Source organism: Heterocephalus glaber, unplaced genomic scaffold (genome assembly GCF_053883595.1).
Source record: "Heterocephalus glaber isolate CG9 unplaced genomic scaffold, H.glaber_assembly_v1.0 deba00000470, whole genome shotgun sequence".
Classification (NCBI taxonomy): domain Eukaryota; kingdom Metazoa; phylum Chordata; class Mammalia; order Rodentia; family Bathyergidae; genus Heterocephalus; species Heterocephalus glaber.
This window is the reverse complement of record NW_028258145.1, coordinates 289,583-303,382: the sequence shown is the minus strand read 5'-3', so window position 1 is coordinate 303,382 and position 13,800 is coordinate 289,583. Positions and strand designations below refer to the sequence as shown.

General features: G+C 44.6%; 1 protein-coding gene across 1 annotated transcript in view; it reads left to right on the top strand.

Moving 5' to 3' along the window:
* Fbln7 (fibulin 7) overlaps positions 1-13,800 on the top strand; it is a 33,083-nt gene that overhangs the window by 11,676 nt on the left and 7,607 nt on the right. Inside the window, exons 2-3 of the mRNA XM_004844308.3 lie at positions 5,614-5,773; positions 9,306-9,476. Coding sequence (XP_004844365.2) covers positions 5,614-5,773; positions 9,306-9,476 — 331 coding nt within the window. The remainder of the gene's footprint in view (positions 1-5,613; positions 5,774-9,305; positions 9,477-13,800) is intronic.

Genomic DNA, 13,800 nt, shown 5'->3' with positions numbered 1-13,800 from the left:
AGGTTTTTAAGGTCTTCCTGTTGTAGCTGGTGAGGTGAGCAAATCTCACACCTAATGACCATCTAGGGGACAGCAGCTGCCTGGTGTCCTTGGGCAGGAAGTGTCCTAGGAGCCAGTGGCACTGAGGTTAGAGACTTGGAAAATGGCCCCTTTCCCTCCATACATTCTCGCTCGTTTCCTTACTTCTTGGGCCCCACAGCACCCCCAGTCTCCAGGCAGAGTGTGCGCCCTCTCAGTAAAGCCCTTGGCACTGATCTCTCCCTGCTTCAGAACTGGAACCTCCCATGTCCTGTCCCACCCTGCCCAGGGCCTCTCCAGCTGTCATAGCCCCTACCAGCTTGCAGGACAGAATGGCAGCTGCTTGGTGCCTGGCTCAGGGTGGTGAGGGACATTTCCTCCACACATCCCCTTTCTGCTTCCTCTGCCCAACCTCAAGTTGGCACGGGTGTTACAAAGCTTTTGGGATATTTGGGTTGGTTCAGCTGTACTAATCCTAGTGCATTTCATCAGTGAGACCATTCCCACGCAGGGCCTGCAAGAGCAAGTGAGGTGACCACTAGGGCTGGAAATCGGGGAGGAGGTCACGGGTTCCAGGCTGGCTTCATCCCTCCAAAGCCACGTGATCTGGCCAAGTCTCTTGACTTTCAGCCTCGTGTCTTGGTCTGGGAAGTGGAGACAAACAGACCTCATAGTCACAAACGGGTGGCCTTCTCTGCAGGTGCTGGGAGCCAGCAGCTGAAGCCGGCGCTAGAGAGGCAAAGTAGGTCTGCAGGCTGAGGAGTGCTTCCCAGTGGGTGGACAGGGCACAGGCTTGGTGCAGCAGCTCCTGTTTCCATGGGGAGGTGTGGGTGTGCAGGGGATGGCATGAGGCCACTGTCCAGCCTGCGTGGGAGGAGACAGGACACAAACATGACTTTTCTTCCTGGCAGTTGCACTTGGGGCTATGCCTCATCGGCACGGTTAGGATGAGGGTGAGGAGCCCTGTGGATTGAGTTCTGGGGCCCACTGGGAGCTCGACTTTGTCCAAGTTGCCCACTGAGGCTGGCCATGAGTCATCTGAGGGGAGCTCCTCCCATCCTGGTGGGGGCCACGTATCTCAATACCCAGCCTCCCTGCTAGCTTTTAGACAATATTTTAAATTATAAAACTCATAATCAATCCCTTTTCACATGGGCAATAATGTCAAATGTGCTATGCAGCCAGGTTACCATTCTAGACAGACTTGAGTGACTTTTAATATAAACTGTTACAATGCACACTGATTGTATATAAAACCTTATATATGACAAATTTAAGAAAAAGGATATGTGGGCTCCTGCAGTTTTCTGCTGCATTCTTACTCCTTCAAGCACTTAATTTTTTGTTTTTGTTTTCATTTCTAGTAACATTTGACAGAAAAAAGATATTTTGGTAAGCAACTGAATATTGGCAATGTAGTACTACGACTAAAACTACTTTTTTTTAACTGAAACAACTTTATTTTTTTCCCCCATTAAGTTTATTGGTACATTTTAGGTATAAAATACAGTTACATACATCATTGGGATCTTGTACCATTATATGAGTATCTTGGTTCTTATTTTTTTCCCCTTCCCCTGCCCTCCCTTCACCCTCTCCACCCTTCCCTATTTGCAAAGACTTTGTTTCTATTTTTTTCCTTTTCTCATATTTTTTCTTTTGCCTTCTTTCCTTTCCCCTACCCCTCCCACTTCCCCTGCTCCTTTAGACCTTTTCTTCCTATTACACAATATCAATTATACATTTTTTAAATTACAATATCAAGATCTAGGAGACATTACCACAGATTTTACAGAATTTAAAATGATATAGAAAGATATTACAAAAATCTGTTTTGAAATAAATTTGACAACTTCTAAGAAGTACCTTGGAAGACAAATTAATGAAACTAACTCTGGAGGAAATATAAAATTTGAATAGAACCTATTAAAGAAAGTATATTCCTAGCTTGAAAACCTACCTATATGACAACAGCAGGCTCATAAACATTTTAACTGATAAATTATATCAAACATTTAAAGCAGAAAAAAAAAAGAACACTTCTCCCCTCATTTTAGGAAATCAGCATTGTGCTAACCCTAAAACTGGGTAAAGATAATAGAAGAAAAAAGTATGAACGTAGATAGAAATTTGTTTAACAAAAACTATTAGAAGTCAGATCTGGCAGGATGTAGAAAGTGGTTTTGTTATAAGGATGGCAGTGTTGGTTCAGCATTGGAAGATCCACCCCCAAAAGTCATCATTTTAACAGAGGAAAGGAAAAAACCATATGATCCTGTCACTAGTTGGAGAAAAAGTATCAAAGTAAATTCTACAGCTGTTCATGATAAAAGCTATCAGGACACTAGAAGTAAAAAGAACCTTCTCAACAGATTAAAGACATGTACTCCATACTTCCAGCAAAAACGCCTTATATGAATGGAGAAGATACAATGCTTTCTCCCTAAGGTGGGGAACAAGGGCAGATATGCCTACTCTTCATCTGTCTATTAAATTTTGAAACATAGGCCTAAACCAAAATAGTCTGGCAATAAAATGACACAATTAGGATAGGATTGGCAAGGTAGAAGTAAAATCTTTATATGTAGATGAAATGATCATCTACAGAGAAAATACTAAGAAATCTCTAGGAGCCCCTAGAATTTGTATTTGAATTTAGCAGGATTAGAAAACACAAGGTATATATAAAAATTCAGGTGTATGCATACTTGCTATAAATGAATAATTGGATATTGAAATTTAAAAGTTATGTAGGAGCACAAAGGACCTAGAAAAGTAAAAAGAAAAAGAAAAGAAAAACAGTGTTGGAAGACGTTTAGTACCTAATTTTAAGACGTCCGCTAAAGCTACAGTAATCAAGGCAGTGTTGGTGTAAGGAAAGACATATAGATCATTGGAATAAAACAGAGAATCTAGAAATAGAACCACACATATATATGGTCCACTGAGTCTTGAAAGATTATTTAACATTAACATTTTATAGAATATAAACTCAATTCAAGAGCTGAGGGAAAGATAGTGTTTTCCGCGAACGGCACTAGAACACCTGGTATCCATATATAAAAAATTAACCTCAACCCTTTATTTCCATACATAAAGATAACTTGAAAGGATCCTTGCACCTAAATATGAAAGACTAAAACTATAAAACTGTTCACTTATTTTTTTTTTTTTTTTGTCTTTTTTCGTGCAGGGGATTGAACTCGGGACCTTGTGCTTGCGAGGCCGGTGCCGGAACCACTGAGCTAAATCCCCAGGCCTAAAACTATAAAACTTGAAGAAGAAATTATAAGGGAAAATGTTTATGAATTTAGGGGAGGCAGGAACTTCCTAGGATACAAAAAACATGATGTGTAAAAGAAAAAAATTGATGAGCTTCCATCAAAATTAAGAACTTTAAATGACATCATTAAAATGAAAAGTAGTCCTTAAACAGACCATATTTACAGTGCATATAACCTATGACCAGAATATCTAAAGAACCCTTACAGCTCATAGACAACCCAATTAAAAAGTTTCCTATGTTGGGATTCCATCCTGTTCCTCAGATCCTCTATTTTTTTTTATCTGCGTCCTCTCTAGATTTATTAATCATGTCTTGCACTATGGGTATAATCTTTGCTGTTATCTTAGAAATTATTTCTGATTTCATTTTTTCCAAATCCTCTTTTGTTGCCAGTTCAGAGAGTCCAGGTGGTTGAGTATCAGATTGTTCCATCTCGTTTCCCTTTGGGGTTGCTGTAGGTGATCTGGAAGTCTGTTTTTGAGGCTTGTTTATGTGTCTTTTCATTTCCATGGAGAGGGGGGTGCTGCTGGGGCCTACACGGCTCACCTCCTCTGCCCTAGGGGTGGTGGAATGGTGGACAACTAAATCTGTCTTGAAAACCAAATTGAGGAACAACTTAAGTCTAAAAATCTTTGGACCCTTTGGCTTCCTGAAGATATTTTAGGGTGCCTTTTATTCATAGGTATTTTTATTTTGTTATATTCAGTGGGAATATCTGAATCATGTTACATACCTTTTTGGTATGCTTGCTATGTAACAAATTTTAATCTTAATTCTGACAATTATGGCTACATTCCTATAATATTTTTATACATAGCTCTATCGATCAGCTGTGAAAGTCATCTATTAAAATTCATCTATAGATCTATCTATTAAAAGTTTTCCTTTTATTCAATTAAATCTAAATTTTATTTTATGAATACAAAACAAACCTTTCTAGTTTTTAGAAAAAAATTTATTTTTTGGTACCCTGAAGAATAATGATGTGTTTCTTTCCTGGCATATACGATAACATGTAAGGGAATAACCCAATTTTAAATATCTAATTTATAATTAAATATAAAAATGAAAGAAGTCAGTGTTGGCATATATTTTAAGCCTGTTCGCTTATCTCATATTTAGTATAAATGATTATATTCCACAAGAGCATTTGAGAAAAAATTATGCCTAATGAAGTATAATATTAACACAGTAAATGGAATCAGGGTTGACATTTTTAAAATTCACTTTGTAGCTGAAACATTCGCATTATATCCTGTAAAAATTTCATAGAACATTTTTGGGGACAAGGGAGTAGTCTCTAATTAACAGTGCTATATTTAGTTGGATATTTAAGTCAACTAGCTGAGGTGAATGAGGAATCTGAAACTAACATTAAATGACAGAAATGTTAACTATAAGAAATCAGCAGTTATGTTAGGAAGGAGGAAAGCCATAAGTTTATGAAGATACAATAGGGAATAACATAAAGTACACAGATATAATTGAGAACATTATAAAATATCTTATTTTCAGTCATTTATGTGCATATTCTGCTTTGTTATTTTTATTCATTTATGTTTAATTTTTTAAGGATGAGAGATTATGCATAGCATTGTACAATTAACGCTCTACCTTAATAATATAAATAAATCATTCTTATTAAAAATGATCCATAGAGCCGGGGATTTAGCTCAGTGGCACTGGACCTGCCTGGAAAGAGTAAGGTCCTGAGTTCTATCCCTGGTATCAAAAAAAAAATCCATAAACCAGGCCTGGTGGTGCACACTTGTAATCCCAGCACTCTGGGACGCCGAAGCAGGGGGAGCGCAATTTTGAGCCCAGACTGAACAGTGTAGAAACTTAGTGAGGCCCTATCTCAAAATTTTAAAATTTTAAAAGGGGTTTGGGAGACTAGGGAGCTGGGGATGTAGCTCTCAGGGTGAAGGCGCAAAAGAGTTGAAGGGAGAAAGAAAAAGTTCACTGAGGCCAAGATTTCAGGGACTTCACTTAAAGTGAAAAATTAGTGTCTTTTGGAGGAGCCAGCTAGTGATTATGAGGCACTTAGGGTTCAAATAATTGCTCAGCCACCCTGCCCTTCAGAGCCAGCACCCTGCACTTGTTTGGTTTGGAGAGAGGTAAGGCTGTGACATGTGGCGCGGGGCTGTCACCCATGGCCTCCCTGGGCACACATGGCCACCCCTGGAGCACTGGACAGAGAGGATCTTTGGGGGCCGCCTTCCCATGGCTTGGACCCGTGGTGTGGGGGCTTCTGAAGCCCGCGCGAGCGCGTGGCGCTGACCGGCCCACCGGGTCTCTTCTCTCCCCAGAACTGTCTGAGCAAACAGCAGCTCCTCACCGCCATCCGCCAGCTGCAGCAGCTGCTGAAGGGGCAGGAGGCACGCTTCACAGAGGCCCTGCGAGGCGCGAGGAGCCGCCTGGCCGCGCTGCAGCGGTCCGTGAGCAGGCTGGCACCCGACGCCCCGCAAGGTGGGTCCCCAAGGCCGCTGCGGCCACGCGAGCACTTCCCTGCCTTCTCCCCATCGTAGTCTGTGCCTTGGGTACCAGGGACCACCCTAATCTGCCTTCCCTTCCCGCCCCACCCTCGGGACCACAGCGGGCTCTGCTTTTGCTTTTGTTTCTCTTTTTGTTTCTAATTCAGCAGAATATTTTTCAAAGTAGTTTGAAAATCACAGCAAAATTGCATGGAAGGCACACAGAGTTCCCACGCACAACCTCCACACAGGCGCACACACGCGTCCCGGCCCCCCTCCCGAACCAGCAGAAGCTGAATCGACTGGACTGCAGCTACTAATGCTGAGGCTGCAACCTCTAGCAGGGCCAGTGAGGGCAGCAGGAGGGTTCAGGACGAGTCCCACTTGTCTGGGGAGGTTGCCGGAGTCACCCCAGGTCTCCTCCACCGAGGGCCAGGCTGGGACAGGCCCTGGGGCTTGCTCCTTGTCCTGGTAACAGCGTTCACACTACGAGGGCCAGAGGTGGGTGCTGGGGTCCAGGGGGGTCCCGCTTGTTCCAAGCCCTAGCGCCTTCTGCTCCCGGCAGACTCGTGTATTCAGGGGTTGTTTGATGTGTGAGCAGAAGCTTCCTGGGGAAGGGGTGAGGTTTCCTGCTTTGTCAGAGGTAATGGTAGCAAACCGAGAGTCTTGGGTCACCTCCTGTTTTCCTTGGCGCCACTGAGGCAGAACTAGACTTGCCAGCCAAACCTCACATTTTCCACCACACAGAGGTCCCAGCCCTCTGTGGGCTCCAACACCAAACCAGAGGGAGGCAGGGTGTCCTTTCTGCCTGCTAAAGATGGGGAAGCTGAGGCCTGGAGAAATGGGTGAGTGGCCACAGAGACCCATCTGCTGATTCATCTGGCCTTTCCCCCTGCTGTCTTGGATGGCAAATCGCAGCCTGTGATCTGTGAGTCTCAGTGCAGAGGCCACAGGGAATTGTATGTCCAAGGGCCTTGCCTGATCCAGGCATTGTGACACATGCCTGTAAATCCCTGTAATCCCAGCACTAAGGGAGTCCAGGGCAGGAGGATCCCAAATTTGAGCTCAGCCTGGGCAACTTCTGACTTAGTGAGACTGTCTTAAAATAAAGAATTTTTTTTTTTTTTTGGTACCAGGGCTCCAACTCCGGGCCTTGTGCTTGTGCAGCAGGCGGCGTGAAACCACTGAGCTAAATCCCTGGCCGAAAATAAAGAATTTTAAAAAGAGCAGTTGGGGATGTAGCTCAATTAATAGTACCTGGATTCAATCCCCAGTACCTCAGAAAGGGTGGGGGCTGCCTGTGGGAATGGCCCCTCCCTGTTACTAGGCAGATGAAGACCCGCTCTTGTCATGTCCTGGTACCCAGATTTTGGTATTTTCTGCCCTGAGCCATGCTGGATTTTAAAAGGTGGCAAATTGTCTTTAAAAAAAATTACCACTATGTGTTATGTCTCCTTCATAGTATGTGTTGGCACTGTACTGGACACTTCCCAGGAAGGAGAATGAGCCTGTGACAGTGCTGCAGGGGGATGGCCACCAGCAGGGTCCTCGCCTGGGCTGAGAGGAAGCTAGACATGTGCCTGGGTCTGGTGGCCCATGGTGTGGAAAGGACCTTCTCCTTTCCTTTCCTCCCCTTTCCTTTCCTTTCCTTTTCTTCCTTTCTCTCTCTCTTTCCTTCTTCCTTTCTTCCTTCTTTTCCTTTTCTTTTCTTTCCTCCATCCCTCCCTTTCTTCCTTGCCTTTCTTCCTTGCCTTTCTTCCTTGCCTTTCTTTCTTTCTTTCTTTCTTTCTTTCTTTCTTTCTTTCTTTCTTTCTTTCTTTCTTTCTTTCTTTCTTCCTTGCCTTTCTTTCTTTCCTTCCTTCTTTCTCTCTCTCTCTTTCTCTCTCTCACCCTTTCTCTCTCTTTCTTTCTTTCTCTCTCTCTCTCTCTCTTTCTTTCTTTCTTTCTTTCTTTCTCTCTTCCTCAGCATTTGCTGGGGTTAGGAAGAATACTTTCATATCCAAGAGGATTCTTGGTTGTTCTCTTTCTGGCTTCCATACCGTGGGATCGTCCCTCTTCCATATCTCAGGATTCCCCTCCTTTCTTTACAACAGATCAGTTTCAAGTTCATCCAGGGAACCTCATCCCCTTTGTTGACCTCACTCAGGAAGCTGCAGGGAGTGTATCAGTCAGCTCTCCTGCCTTGGAGTCATGATCCTGACACCCACAGCTGAAAGGCTCACAGTTTCAGGAGATTTGGTATATGGTTGGTGGGAAACTTACTGTGGAAGGGCTGGTGGAGCAAAGCTGCTTAGTCCATGGAAGCCAAGAAGCAGAGTAGGGGAGCAGTGCCAGAGAGGAAGGGGCAGGGACAAGGCCTAGTACCCAAGGCCACACCTCCAAGACCCACCCAGACACACCCAGGTGTGTGCTGTACTAGTCTGCTGGGTGTTTCTTAATGCAAAGAAGTTGACATATCAGGATTTACATATATATAGTCATAAGGAGCTTATGTGGCCTCAAGAACTCACAGCACATGCTCTTGGAGTAAATCCTCGCCTGAGCAGGGGCCTACAGTTCTCTTTTGGGAACATGATTGCAAAGTTATTTTATGTTATTTATATCCATTCATTCTACCTATCTTTATTGAGCACCTACTATGTATATGATAGCTGCAGGTTAGTTATTTTGTGTGAGGTTTTTAAAGATTTTTCATCACCAGAGAGACCCTACACCTTTTTCCCCAAAGCATTTCAAACCCTTTCTGACATGATAAAATAGTGGTTTTAAAAAATAAATGTAAGTCAGGCACAATGGTGCACACCTGGAATCCCAACACTTTGGGAGGCTGAGGTAGAGGATTGGGAGTTTAAATCCTGCCTGGGCAACCTCTCCTTTCCAGGCCCCATTCCCCCCATGAAGGATCCAGCTGTGTCTGGCCCTGGAGGGAGATGGGGGCAGAGCCATGGCCACCTGCCTGTCACCCTCTGGGCTTCTTGAGGACTGGATTTGGCCTGTCCCATTCACTGATGTATCTTAAATGCCTAATCCAGTGCCTGGCACACAGTAAGAACTCATTAAATAATATTTCATGCATTCACTTGTTCAAGAATTGTGTACCAAGCAATCACTATGTGCTGGCATTTGGCTGGTGCTAGGGACATGGCAGGTGCACTCAGAGAACTGACACAAGCATGGGGCCACTCAGTCACCAAGGACTTAGTGCTAACACTAAGAGGGAAGTGTGCTGTGGGGAAGCGGTGTCCTGGAGGGCTCAGCTGGACATGGTGTCAGGGACACACTGGGAGTGGTGGATCTGAGTGGAGACCTGAAGAGTGAGGAGCCAGGAGAGCTTCTGGGGAGAGAGCACTGCAGGCAGAGAAGAGTAGAGGCCCAGCCCGCCCAGGAAACCAAAGGAGACAACGAGTGTGGTCCTCTGGTCCTGCCGGCACTGGAGGCCATGATGGGGCAGACCTGTAGGCGCTCAAGATGCTGAAGCTGCTGTGGTCCTGCAGCAGGGCTCCTAATCCTCCCTTCTCTCCTCACAGCTTCCTGCCCGCCTCTGAATGCCCCTCCAGATGGCAGAAAGTTTGGAAGCAAATACTTAGTGGATCACGAAGTTCATTTCACCTGCAACCCTGGCTTCTGGCTGGTCGGGCCCAGCAGCATTGCGTGTTTGCCCAATGGCACCTGGACAGCAGAGCGGCCCCGCTGCAGAGGTACCATCCTCCTCCCGGCTCCGTGTCAGCACCCACCCACACAGCACAGGAGTCTATGGAGGAAGGGTCCTTCCCTGGGGCTCTGCCCAACTCCAATTGCTCCTCAGCTACAGAACCAGGTCTGAATTTCTGACCACTCACCTTCGTACTGCACATGTTTGCTAAACCCTCTCCACAATCTAGTCTTGCTTTGCTTATCGAGAAACTGAGGCCCAGAGAGGTTAAGAAGCTTATGTAGGTCACACAGCTGGGAGTGGGGGGTGGATGCTCTGAACCCACAGTCTTCACCTGGAGCTTATCCATGTGAGGACAAGAGGCTGCCTGTGGTCAGGGACAGGAATGAGGGAAATGCTCAGCAGCCATATGCTAGTGAGGCTGCTGGTGTCCTCTCCCGTGGTCCTTTGTGTTTGCCCTGAGTGTAAAAAGCTCCAGGGGAGACTCCAGGGTGTGGGCAGAAGATTCTCTTCTCCCTGTACCTGATTTGACACAGCACTTTTTTGATATAGAGAAAAATGAGATTTGGCATGCATAATTTGTTGGCACTCCAGAAATGTGTGATGAAAAATTCATGGACACCTGACATTCGTAGATATTTGGGGGGCATCTGCCGGGGCAGAATGCACATGATTTTAGCCAGAGTGTGAAGGAAAACATAAATATTGCATGAATAAGTGCATTGTAAAGAGCAGTGCTGAGAGAGGATTTTGCCTTTTGGTGGGTTTTTTTGTTTTTGCTTTTTTTTGGTGTGTGTGTGCTGGGGTCCTGCTGTATCCAGCCCTGGGCTCAAATGATCCTCCTGGGTCGGCCTCCCAAGTGACTGGGACTACAGGTGCTCGGTACTGCCCATGGCCAGAGGGGACTTTGCTTAAATGATTTGAAAGCACAGAGGAAGTACAGGGAAGCTGCCGCATCTGAAAATGAGTGTGGGCTCACAGCAGATGCAGGGTGAAGCAGCACCATGCTGACGAGTCAGGCTTCCCCTTCCTGTCTTCCGGAAAGAACATGGGTCAAAGTTGAGGACAGGGGTCAGCGTGGTCAGACCCTGCTGTGAGCCGGCCAGGGAATGCAGATCACATGATGCCAATGTCGAGGGTTCACTCTTGGCCCTGAGAGATCTCAACTTCAGCCAAGCCCCTTGGAAGTGACAAGTAGTGGTAGCTGGGGGCATGCAGCACGTTTTATTTTCATTAAGTTGGATGTCTGTTCTTTTAAAGAACAGTTTGCATTAGTGAACTCTGCAGAAAGCTGCCTTGTTCCACCCAGCCCCAGTGGTTGGGGGAGTGGAAACCCGTTTTACTCACATGCTATTTGTTCTTCCTTGTTCAGATTTTATCCAAATATTCTGTTCTTCTTGGTTACATGTATTTAATAGTGAGCATCATGTGATTAAAATGAAAAGAGGAACTGATCACAGAAAGTAGTTGAAAGAATGTGTTTCAAGCAAATAGTTACAAAATATCAAAGGCTCAGAGATATCAATAAATATCAAAATATCAAAGGCCTAGTTGTAAGTAATTGTTTACCGGCTTGGTGGTACACATCTGTAATCCCAGAACTCTGGGAGGGTGAGGCAGGAGGACTAAGTTCAAGCCCAGCCTGGGAAAATTAGTGTCTTAGCAAAGCCTTGTCTCAAAAAAAAAACAATTAACAAGTGGATGGGGGATTGGGTATGTAGCTCAGTGCAAAGGCACTGGGTTCAATCCCCACTACAGAAAAAAAAAAGCTGCTTGACAAAGGTGAGGACCCAGAGTGCTCCCCACAGCCCAGCTCTATCTTGGTAGCTTGATGAGGATCCCTTCTCCTCAATCCTGGGCATCTGCTCGTTTCCTTCTTGGCCATGGTCACTTTTGTCACACACTGGCACTTCCCTCCATGCAGCGGGACCCCTCAATAAAAAAGCAAGGTCTTATTAGATCAAGGTCTTATTGTGTGCTGTGATCCTCAAAGTTTCAGGTGCCAGAATCACTGAGAAAGCTTGTAAAAGGCAGATGCCGAGGCCTCAAAGACCCACTGAAGACTGGGTCTGGTAGTGCACACCTGTAATCCCAGCATTTGGGAGGCTGGGCAGGAGGATTAGCACAAATTCAAGGCCAACCTGGGCTACATAGTGAGTTCCAGGCCAGCCAGAACTATATAGTGAGACCCTATCTTAAAAAAAAAGGACTCACTAGTGACCAGCCCTAGAATCTTAGCAGCAGCTACTGAGCCCATTCACCTTATTTTCTATATCAGCAGCATGGAGTACAGCAGGATGGAATCTTAGTTACAGGGGGTTCATTTCAAGGGCAGTGTCAGTGTCAGAGGATCTGTGACACTAGAACTGTCTTATCCCTTCCCCAGTCAACTGAACCTGACCTGGTGTAGAAGGAAATTATGCATACTTATGCCATTTCAAAACACAACCGAGAGCTGGGGATTTAGCTCCGTGGTTCCACCACCTGCCTTGCAAGCGCAAGGACCGGAGTTCAATCCCCAGTACAAAAAACCAAACAAACAAAAAACCCACAACCAGCAGGGGAAGACCCAGAACTCCAGAATGGAAGACAGCATGTGGCTTACTGGATTCTTTTCTTTTTATTAGTACATGTTTGCAGTACATAGTGATTACATTCATCATGGGGAGTTGGGATATCTATCTATCTATCTATCTATCTATCTATCTATCTATCTATCTATATCTATCTATCTATATCTACCCTACTGGGGATCAAACCCAGGGAATCACACATGCTATGCAAGTGTACCAACTGAGTACAGCCACAGCCCTATTTTCCTTTTTTCTTTGTTCCCTGAAGGGCATGTTTTTTTGTTTTTTGTTGTTGTTGTTTTGTTTTGATACTGGATGAACTTGGGACCTTGTGCTTGCAAGGCAGGCTTTGGCACCACTGAGCTAAATCCTTGGCCCAAGGCATGTTTTTAAGATGTGAACTCCCTTTTCTTTTGTTTTTTTGAGACAGGGTCTCACTTCATAGCTCAAGCTGGCAGTGAGTTTACTATGTCACCCAGGCGGGCCTCAAACACATGGTGATCCTCCTGCCTTATCCTCTCAAGTGCTGATTACATGTGTGTGCTGCCACGCCTGGCCCTTTCTCCTCCTCCTTCTCCCCCCCCCCATCTCCCTCTTGCTTCCTCTTCTTTGTAAAATTCTTGAATAACATTCATGAGGTTACATCCCCTGTACCATACATGCATGTGTATGCACACACACACACACACACACACACACACACAATAAATAAGTAAATACTGATAGAATAATTGACTGGCTAGCCAATTTACCATAAGACTCATTAAATGAGTGAATGAATGCTTGAGCGACTATGTGACTTTCTTTCCAGTCTTTTATCTGAGAGTATACGGAATATGCAGGTTTCACATATCACATATTCACAACCAGGTTTCACAGGTTGATTTGTGCCTGGATATTAATATGAGCATTCCCCATTAAAAAGAACTTTTCGTGGTTATGCTGCATTTCCTCCTAAGGGCCATTTGATGTTTTATTGAGCAATCTCTCTATTGTTTCCAGGTTCTTTAATCATAAATAACATTAAGCATCTTAAATATTTTCCACTAGAAAAAGTCCAAACAAACGAAAGTAGAAAACAATAGAATGATCTTATTTATTTGTTTGTTTGTTTGTTTTTGAGACAGAGTCTCACTGTGTAGTTCAGGCTGGCCTTGAACTCACAGCAATCCTGCCTCAGCCTCCCAATTACTGGGATTACAGGTGTGCACCACTACACCTGCCTAGTAAAGTGATCTTACATATCTCAAACCCAGTTATGAGTACACCATAAATTCCTTAATAGCATATCTAATTAGGGTAAAAAAAAAAAGCCCTCCAATTGTCTCACATACTTTAAAAATTGTTTGAATTGGGGCCCAAATCAGGTTCATAACTTACAATTGGTTGGTACATTTCTTACGCTGTGGGAGTGTCACTTTGCTCATATGATGTCTTTCCAGTTGATTCCTCAAGAACTTGGGGACAGCCAGGCATGGTGGCACATGGTTATAATCCTAGTACTTGGGAGGCTGATGCAGGAGGATTGCCATGAGTCTCAACTTCCTCACCAAAAAAAAAAAAAAGGAAGAATAATTGGGCCCAATTCTTTGAGTTTTCACCCTGACAGAACAGTGTGGTGGATGTCTGTTTGATTTGATATAAAATAGCTGTTTCATGTTTTTCTTTTCCTTGTGTCTCAAATAGGTTACTCTATGTCTTTTGTTTAATTTTGTTTTGTTTGGTACGGGGGGATAGAACTCAGGACCTTGCACTTGTGAGGCAGGCGCTGCACCACTGAGCTAAATCCCCAGTCCT